The sequence below is a fragment of the Chlorocebus sabaeus genome, chromosome 5 (genome assembly GCF_047675955.1).
Source record: "Chlorocebus sabaeus isolate Y175 chromosome 5, mChlSab1.0.hap1, whole genome shotgun sequence".
In the NCBI taxonomy this organism is placed as follows: Eukaryota; Metazoa; Chordata; class Mammalia; order Primates; family Cercopithecidae; genus Chlorocebus; species Chlorocebus sabaeus.
The window spans coordinates 53,724,687-53,748,182 of NC_132908.1; the positions used below are offsets into that span (position 1 = coordinate 53,724,687).

The 23,496-nt window shown below is 49.1% G+C and overlaps 3 protein-coding genes and 1 pseudogene across 4 annotated transcripts in view; 1 reads left to right on the forward strand and 3 right to left on the reverse strand.

Annotated features, from left to right (window-relative positions):
- Positions 1-8,635, forward strand: part of LOC103233034 (metallothionein-2-like) — a 46,383-nt gene extending 37,748 nt beyond the window's left edge. The window contains exons 1-3 of one of the 2 annotated variants that reach the window (XM_007993360.3): positions 7,537-7,907; positions 8,015-8,080; positions 8,402-8,635. In XM_007993360.3, the coding sequence (XP_007991551.3) occupies positions 7,880-7,907; positions 8,015-8,080; positions 8,402-8,493 (186 nt within the window). In that variant the 5' untranslated portion in view covers positions 7,537-7,879 and the 3' untranslated portion in view covers positions 8,494-8,635. Of the gene's footprint in view, positions 1-7,536; positions 7,908-8,014; positions 8,081-8,401 lie in introns of those variants that run through there. The other variant, XM_073015398.1, reaches the window with a different exon arrangement.
- LOC119618201 (metallothionein-1A) lies at positions 4,811-5,987 on the reverse strand. The gene is made up of 3 exons (XM_037995941.2): positions 5,960-5,987; positions 5,313-5,378; positions 4,811-4,965 (listed from the first exon to the last, which is right to left on the reverse strand). The coding sequence occupies exons 1-3, from the start codon at positions 5,985-5,987 to the stop codon at positions 4,874-4,876; spliced, it is 186 nt and encodes a 61-aa protein (XP_037851869.1). The 3' UTR covers positions 4,811-4,873.
- A 6,208-nt stretch (positions 8,636-14,843) lies between the features above and the next one.
- Positions 14,844-16,267, reverse strand: LOC140711681 (metallothionein-1-like; annotated as a pseudogene).
- Positions 16,268-20,690: 4,423 nt separating this feature from the next.
- LOC103233033 (metallothionein-2A-like) lies at positions 20,691-23,481 on the reverse strand. The gene is made up of 4 exons (XM_007993359.3): positions 22,508-23,481; positions 21,913-22,407; positions 21,255-21,320; positions 20,691-20,921 (listed from the first exon to the last, which is right to left on the reverse strand). Exons 2-4 carry the CDS (start codon positions 22,034-22,036, stop codon positions 20,830-20,832), a joined length of 282 nt encoding a protein of 93 aa, XP_007991550.1. The 5' UTR covers positions 22,037-22,407; positions 22,508-23,481; the 3' UTR covers positions 20,691-20,829.
- Between the last annotated feature and the right edge of the window lie 15 nt (positions 23,482-23,496).

Consider the following 23,496-nt stretch of genomic DNA (forward strand, 5'->3'; position numbering starts at 1 on the left):
GGATCGTCTGAGTGCGGGGCGGGGAGCCTGCGGTAGCGAGCGAGTTGTGTGCAGAGCACCCGCCACCGATGTGGCTTTCGTTTCTCCTCGTACCCCCGCCTTGCCTGTCCCTGTCCACACCGCGGTCCCTCTGACCCGCTCCTCCGTACACAGCAAGACGGGGAACACGGGTCGGCCTCTCTCTTCCGTCCATTCTCCTCGCCTGAGAGGATGTGTGGGCACATTTGTCCAGGTCCTCCTTTGCAGATAAGTCTCCATGCTCCCCACAGCCTAGCCGGCCACCCCCACTGCTGGCTGGCAGTTCTGGACATGTGAGATGTCCCCAAAGACAGATGACTTCAGATGACATGCAGACCCTGCTTTAAATTAAAAAGCAAGGTGGGGAAGGTGGTGGAAAGCTGTAGTCCTACCTACTTAGGAGGCTGAGGCGGGAGGATCACTTGAGTCGAGGAGTTCGAGTCCTGCCTAGTCCATATAGCGAGTCACTGTCTCTAAAAAAAAAAAAAAAAAAAAAAAAAAAAAAAAAAAAAGCAAGACATCCAGTTATTTCTCTTCAATATACCTGACTATTGCATGACATTGAGTCTACACCAGTCCCTTTTTAATCACTTTCATTCTTTGAATCCTCACAGCAATTCTAAAGGGAAATACTAATTATGAACCCGTTTTGCTAATCATGGGACTGCACAGAAAAGAGTAACTGGCTGGTCGTCACAGAGGTAAACAGTTGTGCACTGATTTAAATCCAGCCAGCCTCTTAACGGAAAGTGTCCATGATCAAGTCTTCCTTTAGCCCAAGTATGTCATCAACACTTCTCTATTGCTGGAAATTTTTTAAAAAACAGGGGCTGGCCCAGTGGCTCACACCTGTAATCCCACACTTAGGAAGGCCGAGGCTGATGGATCACTGAGGTCAGGAGTTGGAGACCAGCCTGGCTAACATGGCTAAACCCTGTTTCCACTAAAAATACAAAAATTATTCTGGTTTGGTGGCAGTCGCCTGTAATCCCAACTGCTCAGGAGGTTGAGGCAGGAAAATCACTTGAACCAGGGAGGCAGAGTTTGCAGCTTGGGCCATTTCACTGCAGCTGGGCGAAGAAGGTGAAACTCTGTCTCAAAAAATAGAGATGAAAAACCCCCAAATAAACAACAGGAAGCTACCAGCTCTATGATGGACAGTGGCAAAAGCGATCCATAAGTGTAATACACACACACACACACACACACATATATTAATTTGGGGCTATCTTCCATGTGTGGGACAAGATTGATTTTCGCTTCCTCTGATAGAAGAGTTTGATTTTCATAAAATATATGTGTGAAAGTATTAATCATTTCAGTGTAAAATGTTAACTAAAAAATGACGCAAGTGGTAACAGAAAGGGCAGTCATTCTTCTGTATCTGACATGAAGCACAGAATCTTGCTCATAGCTTTATAACGCTAGTGTTGATTACAATATTATGGGAACACTGAATGGCTCTCTTTGGACCACAGGACATGTTCTCATGTGGCAGATGAGAATAACAGGATACGCAGCTGAGCACTCCAGGCCTTTGTGTGCAAATAAATAAATATCCCCTATGAGCCATAAAATGATCAAAAAAAACAATAGCTAATATTATAGACCCCACACCACTCACACCATTCTAAGTTGCTTGTAGGCATTAAGTTCTGGGCTGGGCTATGTGCTGCACAAGGGCCAGAGGACCCCTTTGGCGCCGGTTCACGCAGGAGGGGCTGTGTGCCTGAGTCCCTGAGGTCGCGGCAGCCTTTCCCAGTTTCCTTGAAGTTGCCTTCCATCCACCTCCCTGCGCGTTCTGGGATACCAGCCTTGGCTTCACAGGCGTCTCCTTTATACCTCCATAATACAGAGGTTAGTATTATGCCCCTTGTGCGGTGGAGGAGACTGAGCCATAGACAGGTTGTGCCATGCAGCTAAAAGTAACAGAGGTGGGATTTGCACTCATGCATGCTGACGGCAGCATCATACACTCACCCACCACCCTCTGCCACCAAGTTACATGAAGGATAAGGACGTGGAAAACCTAGCACAGGGGCAGCAATAGGAGGTGCACTCTGTGGACAGGAATGTCCCCCTGTATAGCCCTGTAACATCTCTGGGTTTCAGTTCTCATCTGTCAAGCCAAGAGCAACATTCGTTCATGCCAAAGAGTCTTTGTGTCTTTGAACTGAGATAGGCAAGATTTAGCATCCAGTGGCATCATAATCTACCAGCCGTGGCCAGGGCCACAGGCCAGGTGTAGCATAGGTTCATTCGTCACTTGACTTCTGAGCTGTGTGACACTGGGTAGGTTACTTAACTAATCTGGAAGACAACATAAGCACTCCGGGCCCTGCATATTTGCTGTCCCAGTCTTGAGGCCTGTGGCTCTCATTCCGGAAGTCGTGTGATCAGATGATATGAAGGATGGGAACAGATTTTATGTCTGCTCAAATGTAGGGGCAGCATCTTATTGAAAAGCACTTTCCGCAGAAGGTCGTCCACACTGCTGGCAGGGTCAGCCAGGTTGCAGTCCCATTCCTAGCATCCAATTCACAGCAGTGCTTTTAAACCCATAAGGTTTCTCTTAGCTTTGGGATTTAACAGGCTTCATTCTCTAAAAAAGGCAGTATAGAGAGAATGATCATCATTGCTACTATTTATTAAACCCTAGCCAGGGGCCAGATTATGCTGTCATGTAATCCCTGCTTTGAGATATAATCTGGTTTCTACAAATAAGGAACTGGAGGCTCAGAGAGTTGCAGTGATGCACTCAGGCCACACAGCCAGTACATGGTGAGGTGGGCTATGAACCAGGACTGCCTGACCCCAAAACCCGTGGCCTAGGTGCAAGCTGCCTTCTGAAATCTCATCTTCACAGGGAAGCAGTGGGCAAGCGTGGTCCTGACCTCCAGGACAGAAGGATCATCTTCCTCTTTGATTGAACATCAAATAGCGTTCCCTCCACATAGCCAGGGAAACTGACTGTTGGTTTTAATTACAAGTCAGCCAGGGCCTTACTCCTTCCTACTGAGCACCACCACACCCTCCAAACTGCAGAATCCGCCGTCATTTCTGCATGAGCAGGCGTGAAGCATTTCATGTGGAACCCATGATCACACACACTTCATTTTGCCAGGGACATGCTGGGCATGTCCTTCCATATTCCCAGTCACTTTACTGGTTGGAAGTAGTCAAGGGCTGAAATTTGAAAGAAGGGCAAATTCAGCCTGAGTTTGGGAGGAATTTCCAAAGATTCAGAGCCCAGTCACAACAGGGAGCTCTCAGGGGTCAGCGAGTGTCCTGTCAGTGACACTGGGCAGACCAAGCCTGATGGTTCCTTGTGGGGATGTGCTGGGCAGTGCTGCTCAAGGTGTGAGAGCCACACACTGGGGCCAGTTTGCTGTTTCCTTTCTTTTCTTGTTTTGAGACAGGGTCTCAGTTGCCCAGGCTGGACTGTAGTGGCACAATCGTGGTGTACCACAACCTCCGCCTCCGGGGTTCAGGCAACTCTTATGCCTCAGTCTCCCGAGTGGCTGGGGTTACAGATGCATGCCATCATGCCCTATTAATTTTTGTATTTTTAGTAGAGATGAGGTTTCATCATGTTGGCCAGACTGGTCTTAAACTGCTGGCCTCAAGTTATCCACCTACCTTGGCCTCCCAAAGCGCTGGGTTTATAGGCCTGAGCCACCATGCCTGGTCTGGTTTGTTGTTTCTGGGCCACAGTGCACATCATCATATGTTCAAAGTTTGTACAACTTTCATTTTCCTATTTCTTTATGGATTTATTGAACTGCTTTCCTGTTGGATCTAAAAAATGGGTTTTGTATGTGGTGTTTTATCTCATTATCTCTACGATTGATACTATTACATTTACCAAGGTTTAAGTCTGTGATGGGTAGGAAGTAAAAACTGTCCTTCACCAAAGTGTTTGAAAAGCCCCATTGTGCTAGCCTGTTTGCATTGCTCTAATGGAATCCCTGAGACTAGGTAATTTATAAAGAAAAGAAGTTTGTTTTGATTTCTGCTTCTGCAGGCTGTGCAGAGTGTGGTGCAGGCATCTGCCTCTGATGAGGGCCGCAGGAAGCCTGCAATCCTGGCAGAAGACCAAGGGGGAGCAGGTACATCACATGGAGAGACAGGGAGCAAGAGAGAGAAGGGGACGGTGCCTGGCTCTTTTAAACAGCCAGCTCTGGAGTGACCTACCAGAGGAAGAACTCACTCTTCACCATGGGATGGCACCAAGCCATTCTTTAGGGATCTGTCCTCACGACCCCAAAAGCTCCCACTTGGCCTCACCTGCAATATTGGAAGTCACATTTCAACATGAGATACGGCAGTGACAAAACATCAAAAGCCTAGCACCCTTGTAGGATTCAAGGAACTGAGGAGTTGAGTACCAGCACTGTAGCCACTTTTAAGCCTCAAATCCAATGTGGAGCTGAGGCTGGGCAGGAAAATCAGAAAATAAAAATGAGGGATGCAGTTTCTGTGCTACATTTGGCATGAGACTGGAAGCGATCATGTGTGGTCCCCACCCATATTGTATGCACAGTGCAATCCCATTTTACAGAAGTGTAAACTCAGTGAGGTAACCTTACTGGCCTGAAAGTGTTCACATTATTAGTGGCTCACATTTCCATCCAGAGCCTGGTATCTAAACATGTGGTTTAACCCCCACCCAAGTCCACTTTTTTCCAAGACACACAAAGAAGACCATAGTAAGATTCAAGTCAAAATCGTTTTATTGTCATTCACATATTTAATATCAAAAGACATGCAGCAAATGGCTAGGGGTTGTATGTAAAAAAACTTCCAGGTTGTGCAGGTTGCTCTATTTACATCTGGGAGCAGAGCTCTTCCCACATCAGGCACAGCAGCTGCACTTCTCCGACGCCCCTTTGCAGATGCAGCCCTGGGCACACTTGGCACAGCCCATGGGGCAGCAGGAACAGCAGCCTGGGGAAGAAGGGGAGCGTGAGAAGTGGCAGTAGACTGGACCAGGCACCTCCCTGCCCCAGTAGCAAGCCTGGCTCGAGCTCAGAACCCAGACCCAGAGGATGCTTTTTTCGACTGCCACAGCTCTGTTCTGAAACCAGAGATGGTACAGTTGGGGTTTGTGTCCCAAGAGAAAAATGCTGTCCTGCTCCATCTGAACTCAGGGCAGAAAGCCTGGAGAGGGAATGACACAGCCAACTGGGGCAAAGGAAGGCCAGTTCCGCAGAAGCAAGCACTCAGTGTCAGCCTTGGGTTCCCTCCCAACCTTAGCCACAGCCCCAGATTCCTGGAGATGGCCCCGCACTCACTCTTCTTGCAGGAGGTGCATTTGCACTCTTTGCACTTGCAGGAGCCGGTGCACGTGCAGGAGCCACCTGCAAGGAAGAGAAAAAGCCAGCGAGTGGTGAGTGAGATGCAGAAGATACAGCAGTGGGTCTATGAGTGTCCAGTTCCCCCTTCTCTGTGCAGGGCCAGCCCTCAGAGCTCCTTTCCCACTGAGCAGAGGAAGAGAAGCCCCATCTCCTCTCCTTTCATGTTGGGAAAACCGAGCCCCCTCCATTTGCATTCCAAAGGTAAGTCTCAGTCTCCAGGCACAGCCCGGGAAGACTTCGACTTTGACATTCTGTCCTGAACCCCGAAGAGGCAATGTCCCTTGCCTCCCATCCAATCCAGATGCTCAGAGCCTGGTTAGATAATTGAGGCTCAGCCAGCAGCCTCGTGACCAACGGGATGATGTGGAGCAGGACAGCCTTGAGCCTCAGGACCCTCAACTCTGACATACAGGCACAGGGAGGAGGGCAATGCTGTCAGGAGCTTGACCAAGAGGAAAGCACTGGACGAAGTAAAGTAGTCCCCTCACCTCAGATCGCAAAATACGACCTCCTCAAACCCAGGGACACTCTCCATGGTGTCTGGGAATTTCGCATCCCAAGGCACAGACCCGGGCGCCCCTTACCAGCGGCGCAGGAGCAGTCGGGGTCCATTGCAAGCCGAAGCGAGACTCTGGAGTTCTCAAGCGAGAAGCCAAGAGGCGGTGGAGCACCTGGAGGGCGTGGTGCAGCTCCACAGCCAGCGGCTGCTCTTATAGTTGGGGAGGGGGCCGGGAGCAGAGACCCCGCCCCGCCCTTGCACTGGCCCTCCTGAGTCCCAGCCGCCCGCGGTCCTGGCTGGCCTGTGCGCAGCAGACGGGCCGGGCGCAAAGCACCGTGAACGCAGGTCGGTGCACACCTGCTGGCCGCCCCTTTCCCACCGGCTAGCGCGGGAGGCGCTGTGCACCCGGGTGAGCTGCTTCTCTCACCCTGCCGGGCCTTCCCAGTTCCCCAAGATTACCTGCTACTCCCACTCCTTGGCGTTCCGCGTGCCCGGCAATGCTGACCTGCGCCCCACACCGCGGGGCCTGCCCACCCCATTGTCTACAGCTAAGCCTTTCCTGGAGTCCCAGTGCAACCCCAGTCTCTTGTTCGACTGTCTGGATTGGCGGGAGGAGGGAGCATAGCAAGGGAGTAGTGTGCAAGGGACAGGCGGAGGATGCGACCTTCGGATCTCTGGCATTGCCTGTCCCTGTCCCTGTCCCCACCTCAGTTCTTCCACCACGTTTTTCCTGTGCACAGCAACACAGAAGACACAGGGCCCTGTCTCCCTCCCATCAAAGTATACTTACTCATATCCCTCTATGTCTCTGTTTTGCTTCTAGGACTGACCTTGATGCTTGGTTTTGTTTAAAGATTTCAAGCAGTGAAGAGATAAACATACCTAAGCCATAGGAAAGCTTCATCACTGACCTCTCTCCCCTGAGAAGCTGACAGGATTCATACCCAGCAGTGCCACTTCCCAGCCCCCTGACCCTGGGCTAGTGGCTTGAACTGCTGGTATTGTCATTGTCCAGATTAGGAATACGGGTTCATAAATAGAACGCATGTCCCTTTATGGTTGTTGTGAGGGTTCAAAGAAAGTGACTAAACAGGACCAAACACAGACCTGCGTGACCGTAGAGCAATAGAAACATGGAAGGAAAAATAACCAGCTCTCTTGCTTTCTAATTTAATGCAGGATCTTCATATCACCTTCAATGATCCCTCTTCTAGGGACATCCCACACTTTCAAAACTGCCATCCTGTAGTGGGGTACCCAGCTAAGCTGTAGGGAGACCCTGGAGAGATTTATGAAAAGGAGGACCTGGGCAAAGGTGCCCACTCAGCCCCTCAAGAGTGGAGAATGGAAGAGAGAGAGGCAGAGCCCTATGTCTTCTGTGTTGCTGTGCACAGGAGAAACGTGAGCAAAGGACTGAGGTAGGAACCGGGACAGGGAGGATAAGGCCAGAGATGTGAAGTTTGGCCTGCCCTTTGCACACTACTATCTTGCTATGGTCATTGCTTTGTCAGATCCAGACAGTGGAGCACAAGACTGGGGTTGCCCTCCACTCCAGGAAAGGCTTAGCTATTGACTAGAGACCTGGGCGTTGGTGAAAGTGGGGGAAAAGACAGAATACTGGGGTAGGCAGAACGCCAAGGGGCGGGTGTAGCAGGCAACCTCAGGGAAGCTGGGAAGGTCCGGCAGGGTGAGAGAACTGCAGGGTGAGAGAAGCCGCACAGCGCCTCCATCGCGAGCCGGTGCGAAAGGGGCGGTCCCACGGTGTGCACCCAGCTGAGCTCAAGGGACATTGCACCTGGCCCATCTACTGCGCACAGCCCAGCCCAGGACGGCCAGCGGAGCTGACTCGGCGGGGCGGGTGCAAGGGCAGGGCGAGGCGTCTGGTCCCAGCCCCCTCCGCTGACTATAAAAGAAGCCACTGGCTGTTGGGCTGCACCACGCCTTCCACGTGCACCACTGCCTCTTCCCTTCTGGCTTGGGAACGCCAGCCTCTCCTCGGGTTGCAATGGACCCCAACTGCTCCTGCGCCGCTGGTAAGGGGCTCCCGGGTTCTGTGTCTTGGGCAATGGACACTCATTAACTCACTGCTGTATCTTCTGCATCTCACTCACCGCTCACTGGCTTTTTCTCTTTCTCCAAGGTGACTCCTGCTCCTGCGCCGGCTCCTGCACGTGCAAAGAGTGTAAATGCACCTCCTGCAAGAAGAGTGAGTGCGGGGCCATCTCCGTTGTCTGGGGCTAAGGTTGGGAGGGAACCCAAGGCTGGCCCTGGAAGCATGCTTTTGGGGAACTGGCCTTCCTTTCTCCCCATAGGTTGTCACTGCCTTTCCAGTCTTCTGCCCTGTCCAGGGCGCCTTTGGGGCTGGACAGCTTTCTCATAGGAAGACCCACCCCAAGTATTCCCTAGTTGTCTCCTGACAAAGCCATGCCATCCTGAACTAAGGGTCCTTTGGAGCTGGAGGCTCTGTTGGGCAGGGAAGTCCCTGGGCGAGTCAGCTGTGACCTCTCACGCTCCTCTTCTTCCCCAGGCTGCTGCTCCTGCTACCGCGTGGGCTGTGCCAAGTGTGCCCAGGGCTATGTCTGCAAAGGGGCATCAGAGACATGCAGCTGCTGCGCCTGATGCCAGGACAGCCTTTCTCCCAGAAGTTAATAGCCAGACATGTACAAACCTAGATTTTTTTTTTTTTATACCACCTTGACCGGTTTGCTACATTCCTTTTCCTATGAAATATGTGAGTGATAATTAAACACTTTAGACCTGATTCTGCCTTCAGTTTCCCTTGTGTGCTTTGGAAATCAGAGACTGGGATCAGGGATTGAACTGGGAATGCAGACTCCTGGGCTCTAGATGGAAATGTGAGCCCCTAACAACCCAAGTGCCTTAAGGCAAGCCAAGCTGCCTCACTGTGCTTCCTCTTTTGCAGAAAGGAGTAGCACTTCGTCAGGTCATTGGTGGGGATCCGGAATACAGGACCACCTTCATTCTCAAATGCCGCACAGAAACTTCTGAATGCCTCCTGTTTCACCTCTGATTTCTCTGCCCAACTTCAATTCCTCTTTGGATTTCAGGTTCAAAAGTAACTACAGGGGATGGAATCAAACTCTTTAGTTATTTACTTCTACACAAGGCTTCTCAAACTCCAGGATGAAGGAGGGGTTTTTCATTCCTATCCATTCCACACCTAAACCTTGGTAAATGAAATAATACTAATAATGGAAATCATGAAACTAAATTCAATATACAAAATCTGGCTGAGTAGCATGACTCACACCTATATTCCCCATATTTTGAGAGGCAAATGGGAGGACCACTGGACACCAGGAGTTTGAGACTAGCCTTGGCAACATAGGGAGACTCCTGTCTCTAAATAAATAAATAAACACTTTGCAAAGTATGGTGGTGCAAGTCTGTAATCCTAGCTACTTGGAGACTGAGGCAGAAGAATCCATCTAACTCAGGAATTGAAGGCTGCAGTGAGCCATGTTTTCACCATTGCACCACAGTCTGGGTGACAGAAGGAGACCTCATAAAAAAATTACAAATTCCATTTTTAGGCTCAACAGGAAAAAGTTCAATCAATATAAAAAGAAATACCAGGAAAATTACAACTTTATAATCTACATATATGTTGATGGATGCTGTGCACTGCAGACTGTAAACAGCAGACAGGCCCTAGTGTGTAGATTATACACTTTGAGCAGCAGTGGTCATGACATCCTCACAAGGAACCATCAGTCCTGACCGGACAGTGTCACCAACAGGACACTCGCTGACCCCTGAGTGCTCCCTGTAGTGACTTGTGTCTGAATCTTTGGCATTTTCTCCCAAGATTAAGCTATTTTTGTTCTTTAAATTCCAACCTTGATTAACTCAGGGGAACAAAGTGACTGGGGATGTGGAGGAAAGCATCATCGTGGCAATGCAGAGTCATGAGAAGGACTGGGTCCAGATGAAGGATGTTGTGTGCCAATGCAGGGGTGATGGCATATTCTGCAGTTGGAAGGTGTGTTGCTGTTCATCAAGAAGGAGTGAGGAGTCACCCTGGTGACTGGTAGTTAGGCCAACAGTAGGTTCCTCTGGCTACTGCTTCAGGGAATTGCTATTGCTGTTCAATCACAGAGGAAGATGAGTCAAGTGGCCCAGGAGTCAGGACCATGCTTGCCCGCAGGTGCCCATTGTGAAGAGGACATTTCCGTAGGCAGCCTGGGTCATGTGCAAGTCTGGGTGTCTCATAACCAGATTCACAGCCCACTTCACACCTTCCTGGCTGTGGAGCTGGCACAAGCCCCTTAACCTCTCTATGCCTCCATTTCCTGACTTGTAGAAAGCAGATAATAAATTTATGTAGGGATTAAGTGTGACAGTACCCTGGCACCTGGCTTGGCCTTAATAAACAGTGCTGTTATAATCATTTGTCCACGTGTGCTTCCTGGAGAGAGAATCATGTTAGATCCCATCAGGCTCCTTGGGTAACACTAATCTGCCTGGAGGTATAATGTGGACTGGAAGTTGAAGATGGGTCTCTTGTTGATCTGGTCTCAAGGGCATACGGATGACCTGCACAAAATTCTCCAGGATGATACACTGCTACAGCATTTGGACAGAGAACAAGCCTTTCCCACACTTCGAGTCATTGATCTTCACACAAACCAGAGACATATTGAATGTACAGGGTCTGGTGAGATTGTACTGTCTTCTAGAAGAGTTAAGCAATCTGCCCAAGGTCACACAGCTCAGAAGTAAAGGGACGAAAGAATCTATGCTATGGCTGTCCCCATGTGCTCAACATAGCAGCAGATCATGATGTCAGCGGATGCTAAGCCCGGCCCCTCACAGTCCAGAGCTGGAAGGGCCTGTGGCCAGTTAGCCCTGCTGTGCCCTTGAAGGCAGCTGGGCAGCTGAATTCCAGAGAAGACACAGAGCTATGCAGAGGCTCTGACTGCCAACTCAGTGCTCTTCCCAATCTGCCTCTGTGGCAGGTTCAGAGTCCTCATGGTTTTCATGAACAGGTGACAGAGGGTTGTGATTGAGGCCATGTTGCTGCAGTCAACCTGCATGTATGCCAAACCCAGCAGCGACACTTATATATCGGTGACATAACCTCTCTGTGTTTCAGTTTCCTGCAGTGTAAAGGGGTAGAATGCACTCATGTGCCAAAAAATACCATATTGGCCAACTCTAGACAGTGTATATAATGATGGTCCCATAAGGTTATAATAAGGACATTTTACTGGACTTTTTAATGTTGAGCTATGTTTAGATGCAAAAATATTTACCATTGTGTTATAATTGCCTATAATATTCAGTAACATGCTGTAGGGCTTTGAACCCTAGGAGGAATAGGCCACACCATATAATCTATGTGTAGTCTATGTGCGTAGTAGGTCATCATCCTACCTAATCAACACTCTGTGATGTCTGCACAAAGATGAAATTCCTTAAAGATGGGTTTATCAGAATGTATTCCCATTATTAAGTGATACATGAGTGTAACAGAGATGGTTTCATTAAAGTAAATGATTTAGTGTATGTAGAGAACTTAGAATGCTACCTTGTACATCGTGAGCGCTCTACATTAGCTACGATTTCATTAGTGTCAATCATGGCTGCTAGGGCCGGAATGCGTGTACCCTTCCAAAATTCATGTGTTGAATTCTGATTCCCAGTGTGTTGCTTTTAAGAGGTGATGCATTTTAGAGGTGACTACACTGAGAGGACAACGCGCTCATGAATGGGACTAGAGCCTTAATAAAAGACGCCCGAAGGAGCGTCTTGTTTAACCCCTGCCACCATGTGAGGGCCCAAGAAGAAGAATGAGACCCTCACAAGACTCCAAATATGCTGGTGACTTGCCCTTATACCTCATCCTCCTGAACTGACAGAAACAAGCTTCTGGTATTATAAATTACCCAGTCTATGTTATCTGGTTATAGCCTCCGAAACTGACTCAGACGATAGCACAGATGACATTTTTACTCCAGGCAAAAAAAAAAAAAAAAAAGCCAGGCCTAGTGTCCCTCCGCATGTGTCCTCTGTCTGACTCATCACTCACATGAGCACTGTCCTGTGGCCCTGACAGGGTCCTATACTCTTCCCACAAAATAGGGATTCACACCAGAAATATAAAGCCATGAGCAAGACAGTCCCTGTCCCCATAACAGAATTGGAAGGATCCCTGCCAGTACTGCTACCACCTGCACCAATATGTGATGTAATGTTTCTGTTTCAAATGACTCCTATTCCCATAGATATATTAATATGAAAAGCAAACTCCTAACCACTACTGGAAAAAGAATCAGTTTAACTTCCAGACATAGAAGGTTGCCATCAAATGCTCCTCATTCGTATCTCCTCTGCTTCTGCTGTACAGCACAATACTGTACAGAACACTGAGGGCAATTATAATACAGTGGTATTTGTGTATCTAGATGTAGTTAAACATAGAAAGGTACAGTACAATTACCTTATAACCTTATAGGACCACCGTCCTATATGTAGTGCATCTGTAACTAAAATGTCCTTATACAGCACATGATGTATTATTATATTCTGCCCCTTTTACAACCCAAGAAACTGAGCCACAGAGAGGTTGTGCCAGCCAGGTATACAGGAGGATATATCTGGGATTGGCACTCATACAGGCTGACCATAGGATAATGCCCTCAACCACAACCCTATGTCACCCTGCCATGTGACACATGAAGACACTAACTCTGGCAAAGAGGCACAGTGGGAAGAACACTGAGTTGGCAGTCAGAGCCTCTGAATAGCTGTATGTCCTCTCTGGGCTTCAGTTCCCCAGCTATCAAGTCAGAGGTGCAATTGGGCTAACTAACCATGGGCCCTTCCAGCTCTGGAATGTGAGGGACTGGGCTTAGCATCCATGGACAGCATGATCTTCCACTACGGCGAGGGCATGAGGACACCCACAGCATAGATTCATTCATGCCTCTACTTCTGAACTGTGTGACCTTGGGAAGATTGCTTAACTCCTCTAGAAGACAGTACAACTCCTCTAGAAGACAGCACCATCTCACCAAACCCTGCACAGTCACTGTGTCCCTGGTTTGTATGACAATCAAATGACCTGAAAGGTGGGAAAGGCTTGTTCTCTGTCTGAATGCTGGAGCAGTCTCTTATCCCAGAGAGCTGGTGCAGGAGGTCATCCACATGCCCTTGAGACCAGAACAGCAAGACTCCAAACCCATCTCCAACTTCAGTCCACTTAATACCTGCAGGCAGATGGGCCTTTTCCAAGGAGCTTGATGGGAGCTAACAGGATTGTCTGTCTAGAAAGTCCACATGGAGAAATGATTATAATAACACTGTTCATTAAGCCCTAGGCCACTAGTACCAGGCCACTGTCCCATTTAATCCCTGCATGGAAATAAAATCTCCTGTATACAGATGAGAAATGGAGGCTCAGAGAGGCTAAGTGACTTGTGCAGGCCACACAGCCCGTAAGGAGTGAAGTGGGCTGTGAACCCAGCTGTGTGACACTAAAGCCTGCACTTGGCCCAGGCTCCCTTCTGAAATCCCCTCTTCACAAACAGCACCTGCAGCCCATCTAGGGCTTGACTCCTGGGCCACCTGTCTCATCTTCCCTGTGATTGAACCACAAATAACAATTCCCTGAGAAGATAGCTGGAGGGACCAGCTGTTGGTAGCAATGATCAGTCCTCATCCTTCTCAATGCACACCACACCCCTTCAAACTGCAGAATATGCCGTCACCCCTGCAGAGGCCAAGTCAAATACTTCACCTGGGAGCCCCAGTTACTATCTATAGTCAGCTTGCCAGGACAATGCTGGACACTTCGCTCCACCTCCCTATTCACTGCGCTGGCCTGGAGTAACCAAGGGCTGGAATTTGAAGGAGGAGACTGCAGCCTGACCTTGGGAGAAACTTCCAAAGATTCAGAGTCGAGTCAGAACAAGGAGCTCTCAGGGGTAGCGAGAGTTCCATGAGTGACACGGGTCAGTTCAGGACTGATAGTTCCTTTCGGGCATGTCCAGGCCAGCACTGCTGAAGATGAGTGATCCACGCATGAGGGTCAGTCTACACACCGTTCCCAGTGTGAAATACACCCCCTCGAACAGATATGCAATGTTTGTAAATTCTTTTATTTTTCTGTTATTTATTTAAATATGATAACATATTTTGTTTTTCATATACTTATTGTTTTTCATATGTATTATTTTATTTTTATATATTTATGTTAATAATTTGCCTGTTGAGTATAAAAAGTGGATTTTGTTTTTATATTTCATACTAATTCATATTAGTTCATTTTGCCAAAGCTTAGGTCTGTTGTACATGCCCATGCCGTTACATCTCTTACATGTATAATGGTTTTTTTTTTTTTTTTTTTTGAGATTTGCTCTTGTCACCCAGGCTGGAGTACAGCAGTGCGTTCTCGGCTCATTGCAACCACTGCCTCCCAGGTTCAAGTGATTCTCCTGCTTCAGCCTCCCAAATAGCTGGGATTACAGGCACCTGATAGCACTCCCGGCTAATTTTTGTATTTTTAGTAGAGATGGGGGTTTCATCACATTGGCCAGGCTGGTCTTGAACTCTTCTGACCTCAGGTGATCCACTCACCTTTGCTTCCCAAAATGCAGGGATTACAGGTGTGAGACACGATGCCCGGCCTACATGTATAATGCTTTTACATTTTTTAGCTGAGACAGGTAATGTGATTTGCCTTAAAGAACTCAGTGTGTAAGGTGATAGGACCTGGTACCAGCATGCACGTGACTGGATTCTCAGTGCAGTCCCTCATCCCAGCTCTGTCGGGTATCAGGTCACTTTTGTCCAAGGCACACAAAATAAAACCAAGCCTGAATAAAGTCAACTTTTATTATTATTTTATTTTTGAAAAACCAAATGTACTAATGGGTCAGTGCTGTATGGAAAACAATTAAGGGTTCATAACACTTTCTACTTCTGGGAACAGAGCTTTCCCTACATCAGGCGCAGCAGCTGCACCTGTCAGATGTCCCTTTGCAGACACATCCCTGGGCACACTTAGCACAGCCCACGGGGCAGCAGAAGCAGCAGCCTGGGCAAGAAGGGGAGAGGGACAGGTCACAGCAGACTTGAACAGGCACCTCTCTGCCCCAACAGTGGGCCTGGCTCCAGGTCACACCGAGACCCGGAGGAGCCTTCGTTCGGGATGGTGCGCTCTGTCAGGAGACAATGGTGGATGTTTGCAGTGAGAGCCTTCCTATGAAAAACTTGCTCAGCCCCACTGAGCCAGGACAGGGCAGACGACTGGACGGGCAGTGAATGGGACTGTGCGGACAAAGGAAGGACAATTCGCCAGGACCATACACTTCAGTGAGGAAAGTCTTCAAGAATCAGGTCTATTGTTGGCCAGCTGGTGCCTCTTGTGACCTCAGTTTCCCCATTGTTAAGAATGAAGATTGGTTGGGAATCAACCATCTCTAATGTTCCTCCAGCTCTGATCCTGAATCCGTTTCAGGGGATGTGGGAAGCTAGTGATGAGCCTGCCCCTGCCTGCACAATCTGAGATCCCTCCTCTCACTCAGCCCAGCCCTGAGATTCTCAGGCAAGGCCCCGCATTCACTCTTCTTGCAGGAGGTTCATGTGCACTCTTTGCATGTGCAGGAGCCGGCACAGGTGCAGGACCCACCTGCAAGGAAGAGAAAAAGGCAGTGAGCAGTGAGTGTGGTGCAGGGTTAGGAGCAGGCCCTCAGCATCCTCCTGCTCAGTGCACGGGAAACCTGGTACCTTGTTCTGCTCAGGCACACGGAAGACCAGCCCCATCTTTTCTCCACACAGGCTTGGATGGGCAGGCGCCCTCCTAATTTTACTCCACAAGGCCTTCTGTCAGGAATCCGTTAGAGGCAATGCTTCCTGCCTCCCATCCACCTCAGGCAGCTCTAATGCTGGACAGAGCACTGCGTCCTAGCCCAGGACCCCACTGGCTATCTGGGTGACCTGGCAGTTTTGAGCCTCTGTCTTCTCAGAAATGGGAGGCGCTGGGAAGATGGCAGCGTTCTAAGTGGTGATGAAGGCGCTTGACGGGGAAAAAGCACGAGAAGTGCAAAGTAAAGGAGTGCACTTTAGGAAGAGCTCAAAATACACCTCCCTCCTGCCCCGGGGACATTCTATCCTCTGGAATGAAAATGGAGATCCTAAGGCCTCGAAACCAGGTATCTCTTACTAGTGAAGCAGGAGCACTTGGGGTCCATTGCGAGTCGAGGTGCGGCTGGAGTTTCTAGGGGAGAGGGAAAGACGCAGTGGGGCAGGTGGGAGGCGTGGTGGATTCTAGGAACCCGGCGATCAATTTACAGGTAGAGAAGGGCGGCCGGGTGCAGAGCACCCCCTCCTCCACCCTGACGCGGAATCCGAGGCGCCTGGCGTCCTGGGTTGGGATGTGCGCAGTAGGCGGGTCGGGCGCATTATCCCCTGAGCACAGCCTGGTGGGCCCCTGAGAGCTGCCCCTTGGCGCCTGCTGGCGCAGAAGGAGCTGTGCTGCCGGAGGTAAGTGGCGCCCCTGACACCCTAAGGGCCATTTTCCATTTCCAGGTAGTCGCATTATCCCCATCCCCCGACCTGCACCTTTGCCACCAACTTCGCGTCCCCCGGGTCCGTGTGCAACTCCATCCTCGTGCTCACCTTCTTCATTGGCTGGAGCTGGGAGCAGAGAGAGTGAGCCCTGTGCACATGTGTGGCCATGGAGGTGATTTTTGTTTCTCCCCCGCCCTCCCCCCGCATTGCCTGTCGCTCTTCCCACCTAGGACCCTCAAACTCCTTCCCCCTGTACACACAACCTGGCGACCACGGGTCAGCCTCTCTCACTTCCTTCCATGCTGTCATATAACATTTCGATTTTGCCAGGCCCGTTTAAATCATTGTTTCTTTGAACCCTCCCAACAATCCTAAAGGGAAATACTATTTATGAACCCGTTTTACTAATCTGACAATTATAACATAAACTTTAAGTAACTTGCTCAACATCACAAAATGGAAAAGTTGTCACTGATTTGAATCTAGCCAGCCTCTCAAGAGAAAGTGTCCATGATCAGGCCTTCCTTTGGCCCAGGTCTGTCATCAGCATTTCCCTATTGCTGGACATCTTTTAAACAATGTCAAGCCACAAGCTAAACCATGAGCTGTGACAGAAGCAATCTATAACTGTAATATATATACACAGACATACAACACATTTATACTTCTGGTTGTCTTCTATGTGTGGAATAAGACTGATTTTCATTTTTGCTGCTGGAAAAGAGTGTGCTTTAAATGAAAACATATTTAAGAAAATATTAATCACTTCAGTGTTGTATGTTAAGTAACATACAGTGACTGTGTGTGCAGAAGTGACATTCTTTTTGATCTGACATGAGGCATGGATGGAATCTTGCTTATAGCTTTGTGTCCCTAGTGTTGATGACTATTTTATGGGAAGAACAAATGTCTCTTTTGACCACAGGACACATGTTCATGTAGTAGATGAGAGTAACAGGATACACAAGTGAGCACATCTGGCCTGGCTGCTTTGTCTGTGAGTAAATAAATACCCCCCAAGCTATGTAAAATGAGAAAAAAAAAAAAGCAACAGTTAATGTTATAGATGACTCACCCCTTGCCAGGCACCATTCTAAGTTCCTTACATGAATTAAATCATTTAATTTTACAAGCCAGATATCATTATACTCCAGTTGATAAAACTGATACACAGAGGTTATGTCACACACATAGTGGCAGAGGTGGGATTTGCACTCATGCAGGCTGACCTCAGCATCATGTCGTTACCCCCTGCTCTATGCCACCAAGTCAACACAAAGATGAGGACACTGAAAGTCTGGCTGGGAGGCAGCGGTGGAAGCACATTGAGTTGCAGTCAGATCTCTGTGCATATCTGTGACCTCTCTGGGCTTCAGTTCCCATCTCTCAAGCCAAGAGCAAAATTTGTTCATCTCCAAGGTCCCTTATAGCTTTGAACTGAGATGGGCAGGGTTTGGCATCCAGGGATGGCATGATCTGCCAGCTGTGGGCAGGGCCAGAGGCCAGCTGTACAATAGGTTCATTCATCCCTTTCCTTCTTAGCTGTGTGGCATTGGGCAGGTTGCTGAATTCCTCTGAAAAAAATTCCTTGAATATTTTCTGTCCCTGTCCTGAAGCTTGTGACTTTCATTCAACATGTCACCTGAAGGTCAAATGACATGAAGGATGGTAAAGGATTTTAAGTGTGTTCAAATGTTGGGGCAGTGTCTTATCACAGAGCACTCTTTGTAGGAGGACATCCACACTCCTCCTGGCACTGGATCAGCCAGGGACGCAACACCTCCACAGCATCCCATCCAGAGCAATGCTTCCAAACCAATGAGGCTTTCTTCAAGAGCAAGTTAGGATTTAATGGTATCTTTATCCAAGAAAGTCAGTGCAGAGAGAATGATCATAATCACCACTGTTTATTAAAACCTAGGCAGCAGCCAGGCCACTCTCTCATTTTCTTTTTTTGTTTGTTTTGGTTTTGGTTTTTGTTTAGACAGAGTCTTGTTCTGTTGCCTAGCCTGGAGTACAGTGGCACAATCTTGGCTGGCCTCTATATCCTGGACTTAAGCAATCTTCCTATCTCAGCCTACAGAGTGGCTGGGACCACAGGTATATGGCGTCACGCCATCTAATTTTTGTATTTTTTGTAGAGACGGGGTTTCTCCATATTGCCCAGGCTTGTCTCAAACTCCTGGGCTCAAACAACCTTCCCACCTCTGCCTCCCAAAGTGCTGGCATTACAGGCATGAGCCACTGTGTCCGGCCCACCCTCTCATTTAATCCCTGCATTGAGAAGAAATAATCTCCTTTCTACAAATGAAGCACTAGATGCTCAGAGAGTTTGGGTGACTTGCCCAACCACACAGCCAGTAAGTGGTGGAGTGGGCTGTGAACTAGGACTGCCTAACAACTAAAACTATGCCCTAGGTGTAGGCTGCCTCCTGAAATCGCTTCACAGGGAAGCAGCAGGTAAGTGTGGTACTGACTTCTAGGCAAGAAGACTCATCTTCTTCCTTGACTGAACATCGAAAAGCATCCCCCCCACAAATGGAGGGACTAACTTGTCATTAAAAAGACATCCAGGGACTCTTTCCTTTCTAAGGAACATCGCCACGCTCAGCAAGCTGCACAATCTGCCATAGCTGTGTTCTGAGAACTTCTGTTAATAAACTAATATTAATTATGGAGATGATGAAATCAAAATGAAAATTCCAAAATAACTTTACCCGCAACCCATGCTGACACTGCATCTTGCCGGGAGAATCTGGTTCGAAGTAGTCAAGGGCTGGAGCTTGAAAAAGGAACAAACTCAACCTGAATTTGGGAGGAATTTCCAAAGATTCAGAGCCAACTCCCAAGAGGGAGCTCTCAGGGTTCAGCGAGTGTCCTGAGTGTGCTGTCTGTGACGCTGGCTAGGCCAAGCCTAATGGTTCCTCATGAGAATGTCGTGGACTGTGTCTGCTGTCTCCAGTCTGCAATGCAAATTGTGGGGAAAAGAAAGAGAGATCAGCCTGTTACTGTGTCTATATAGAAAGAAGTAGACATAAGAGACTCCATTTTGTTCTTTGTTCTGTATTTGAGATACTGTTCATCTGTGACCCTACCCCCAACCTTGTCCTTGCAAGAGACATGTGCTGCGGTGACTCAAGGTTGAATGGATTTTGGGCTGTGCAGGATGTGTCTTTGTTAAACAAGTGCCTGAAGGCAGCTTGCTGGTTAAAAGTCATCACCATTCTCTTTATTTCAACTACCCAAGGACACGTACATGGCCAAAGGTCGCAGGGACCTCTGCCTAGGAAAGCTAGGTGTGTCTAAGGTTTCTCCCCATGTGATAGACTGAAACAATGCTACTAAAAGGTTTATGGAGATGTCTGCATATGCATCTCAAGGCACAACATTTTCCTTTAAACTTATTCATGTCACAGAGATTTTTGTTCATATGTCTTACTGCCGATTTCCTCTTTTTTCTTTGATCCTATTGTCCTGCCACTCCCCTGTCTTTAAGATGGTAAAGATAATTATCAATAAATACTAAGGGAACTGAGAGACCGGTGCCGGCGTGGGTCCTCTGTAAGCTGAGCGCCGGTCCCCTGGGCCCCCGCTTTTCTTTCTCTATACTTTGTCTCTGTGTCTTATTTCTTTTCTCAAGTCTCTCGTTCCACCTTACGAGAAACACCCACAGGTGTGGAGGGGCAGGCCACCCCTTCACAAATCATCCATGAACAAATGTGCAGAGTTTCTAAATCTTCCATTTTTCTGTTATTTCTATATGTACTTATTGATTTTTTTTGTGTAACATGTAAAAAATAGGTTCCGTATTTTATGTTTCATTATCTTCATAATTACTATTTATTTACAAAGGTGTAGGTCTGGGCTGGGTAGGAAATGAAAACTGTCCCTTCACCAGGGAGTCTGAGAAGCCCCGTGTAGGACTCATCTAACTCAGGCATTGGAATCCACCCACTGTGGTCACTTTCAATCCCAAAATCTGCTGAGAAACTGAATTTGGGCAGGGAAACCTGAGAATAACCATGGGGAATGGAGAAGTCTCTGTGCCACATTTGACATGGTTTGAGCTGATCGTGTACGTTGCCTGTCCCCATATGATCCGGCACAGTGCAGGTGCATTTTGTGGAAGATAAAGCTCAGTGAGTTAGCAGGGCTTGCCTGAAGGTGCTCAGACTGTTAGAGGCTCACATTTCCATCCAGAGACCAGTCTCTTAAACTCCCAGTTCAGTCTCCCACCCCAGTCCCTTATTCCAAAAAACACACAGGAACCAGAACCAGAATCAAGGCTAAGTGTTTAATTATGATTCACATATTTCACAGGAAAAGGAATGTAGCAAATGGATCAAGGTTGTATCAAAAAAGCAAAAAATTCTGGATTTTACTAATCAATCTATATTTGGGAGCAGGGCTGTCCCAGCATCAGGCGCAGCAGCTGCACTTGTCCAACACCCCTTTGCAGATGCAGCCCTGGGCACACTTGGCACAGCCCACAGGGCAGCAGGAGCAGCAGCCTGGGGAGGAACGGAGAGTGAGAGGTCAGAGCAGAGTCGACCAGAGACCTCCCTGCCCGAACAGAGGCCTGTCTCCATCCCTGCCTCCAGCCCCAGAGGACCATCATTTCAGGATGGCATGGTTTTGTCAGGAGACAACTGGTGCCACTGGGGTGGGTCTTCCTATGAGACAGCTTCCCCACCCCACATAAGCCCTGGAAAGGTCAGAAGACTAGACAGGCAGTGATGGCCTACAGGGACAAAGGAAGGCCAGTTCCTGAAAAGCATGCACTCAGGGCCAGCCTTGGGTTCCCTCCCAAACTTAGCCATTCCTGGAGATGGCCCCATACTCACTCTTCTTGCAGGAGGTGCATTTGCAGTCTTTGCACTTGCAGGAGCCAGGGCAGGTGCAGGAGACACCTGCAAGGAGAGAAAAAGCCAGGCAGGGGTGAGTGAGATGCAGAAGGTGCAGCAGTGGGTCAATAATTGTCCAGTTCCCCCTCCTCTGTGCAGGCCCAGCCCTCAGAGCTGCTTTCCCACTAACAGCAGAGGAAGAGAAGCGCCATGTCCTCTCCCTTCATGCTGGGAAAACCAAGCACCCGCCTATTTGTATTCCAAAGGAAAGTCCCAGGCTCCAGACATGGCCCAGGAAGACTGCGACTTCGACTTTCTGTCCTGAACCCGGAAGAGGCAATGTCCCCTCCTATCAAATGCCTCCATTCCAATCCAGCTGCTAAGAGTCAGGTTAGAGAACTGGGACTTAGCCAGCAGCCCTGTGACCAACGGGTGACATGGAGCAGGACAGCCTTGAGCCTCAGGACCCTCAACTCTGACACAGATGCACAGGGAGTAGGGACATGCTCTCAGGAGCTTGGCCAAAAGAAAGCCCTGGACGAATAAAGGAGTCCTCTTCAGCTCAGATAGCAAAATAAGACCTCCTCAAACCCAGGGACACTCTCCATGATGTCTGAGAATTCGGCATCCCAATGCGCAGAACCCGGGCGCCCCTTACCAGAGATGCAGGAGCAGTTGGGGTCCATTGCAACAGGAAGCAAGAGTGGAGTTCCCAAGCGAGAAGAGAAGAGGCAGTGGTGGACGTGGAAGGCGTGGTGGAGCCCAACAGCCAGCGGCTGCATTTATAGTCAAGAAAGGGGGCCGGGCGCAGACGCCCCGCCCCGCCCTTGCACCCGCCCCGCCGAGTCAGCACCGCCAGCTGTCCTGATCTGGGCTGTGCGCAGCAGATGGGCCAGGTGCAAGTTCCTTGAGCACAGCTGGGTGCACACCACAGGATTGCCCCTTTCGCTGTGCACCCGGGTGTGCGACTTCTCTCACCCTGCCGGGCCTTCCAGCTTCCCTGAAGTTGCCTACTACACCCACCCCTTGGCGTTCCGCCTACCCCAGCATTCTGGATTTCCCCCCACCCCCACCAACGCCCAGGTCTCAAGTCGATAGCTAAGCCTTTCCTGGAGTCGAGGGCAATCCCAGTCTTGTGCTCCACTTTCTGGATCTGACAAAGCAAGGAGCACAGCAAGGTAGTAGTGTGCAAAGGCAGGCCAAGGATGCAAACTTCACATCTCTGGCCTTATCTGCCCTGTCCCGGTTCTTACCTCAGTCCTTTGGCCACATTTCTCCTGTGTACAGCAACACAGAAGACACAGGGCTCTGCCTCTCTCTCTTCCATTCTCCACTCTTGAGGGGCTGAATGGGCACCTTTGTCCAGGTCCTCCTTTGCATAAATCTCTCCAGGGTCTCCCCACAGCCTAGCCGGGTACCCCACTACAGGATGGCAGTTTTGAATGTGTGAGATGTCCCCAGAAGAGGGATCATTGAAGGTGATATGAAGATCCTGCATTAAATTAGAAAGCAAGAGAGCTGGTTATTTTTCCTTCCATATTACTATTACTCTACATTACACGGGTCCGTGTTTGACCGTTTAGTCACTTTCTATCTTTGAACTCTCACAGCAACCCTAAATGGACATGAGTTCTATTCGTGAACCCGTATTCCTAATCTGGACAATGACAATACAAGGAGTTCAAGCCACTAGCCCAGGGTCAGAGGGCTGGGAAGTGGCACTGCTGGGTGTGAATCCTGTCAGCTTCTCAAGGGAGAGAGGTCAGTGATGAAGCTTCCCTATGGCCCAGGTATGTTCATCTCTTCACTGATTGAAATCTTTAAACAAAACCAAGCATCAAGGTCAGTCCTAGAAGCAAAACAGAGACATAGAGGGATATGAATAAGCATCCTTTGATGGGAGGGAGACAGGGCCTTGTGTCTTCCGAGTAGCTGTGCACAGGAGAAAGGTGGCAGAAGAACTGAGGAGGGGAAGGGGAAAGGGACAGGCAGTGCCAGAGATCCGAAGGTCGCATCCTCCGCCTGTCCTTTGCACACTACTCCCTTGCTATGCTCCCTCCTCCCGCCAATCCAGACAGTTGAACAAGAGACTGGGGTTGCAAGGCTTAACTGTTGGCAAGGGTGTGGGGCGCACGCAGGTCAGGGTCTCGGGCCATGCCGAACGCCAAGGGTGGGGGAGTAGCAGGTAATCTCAAGGAATTGGGCAGACCGGGCAGGGTGAAAGAAGCAGCTAACCCGGGTG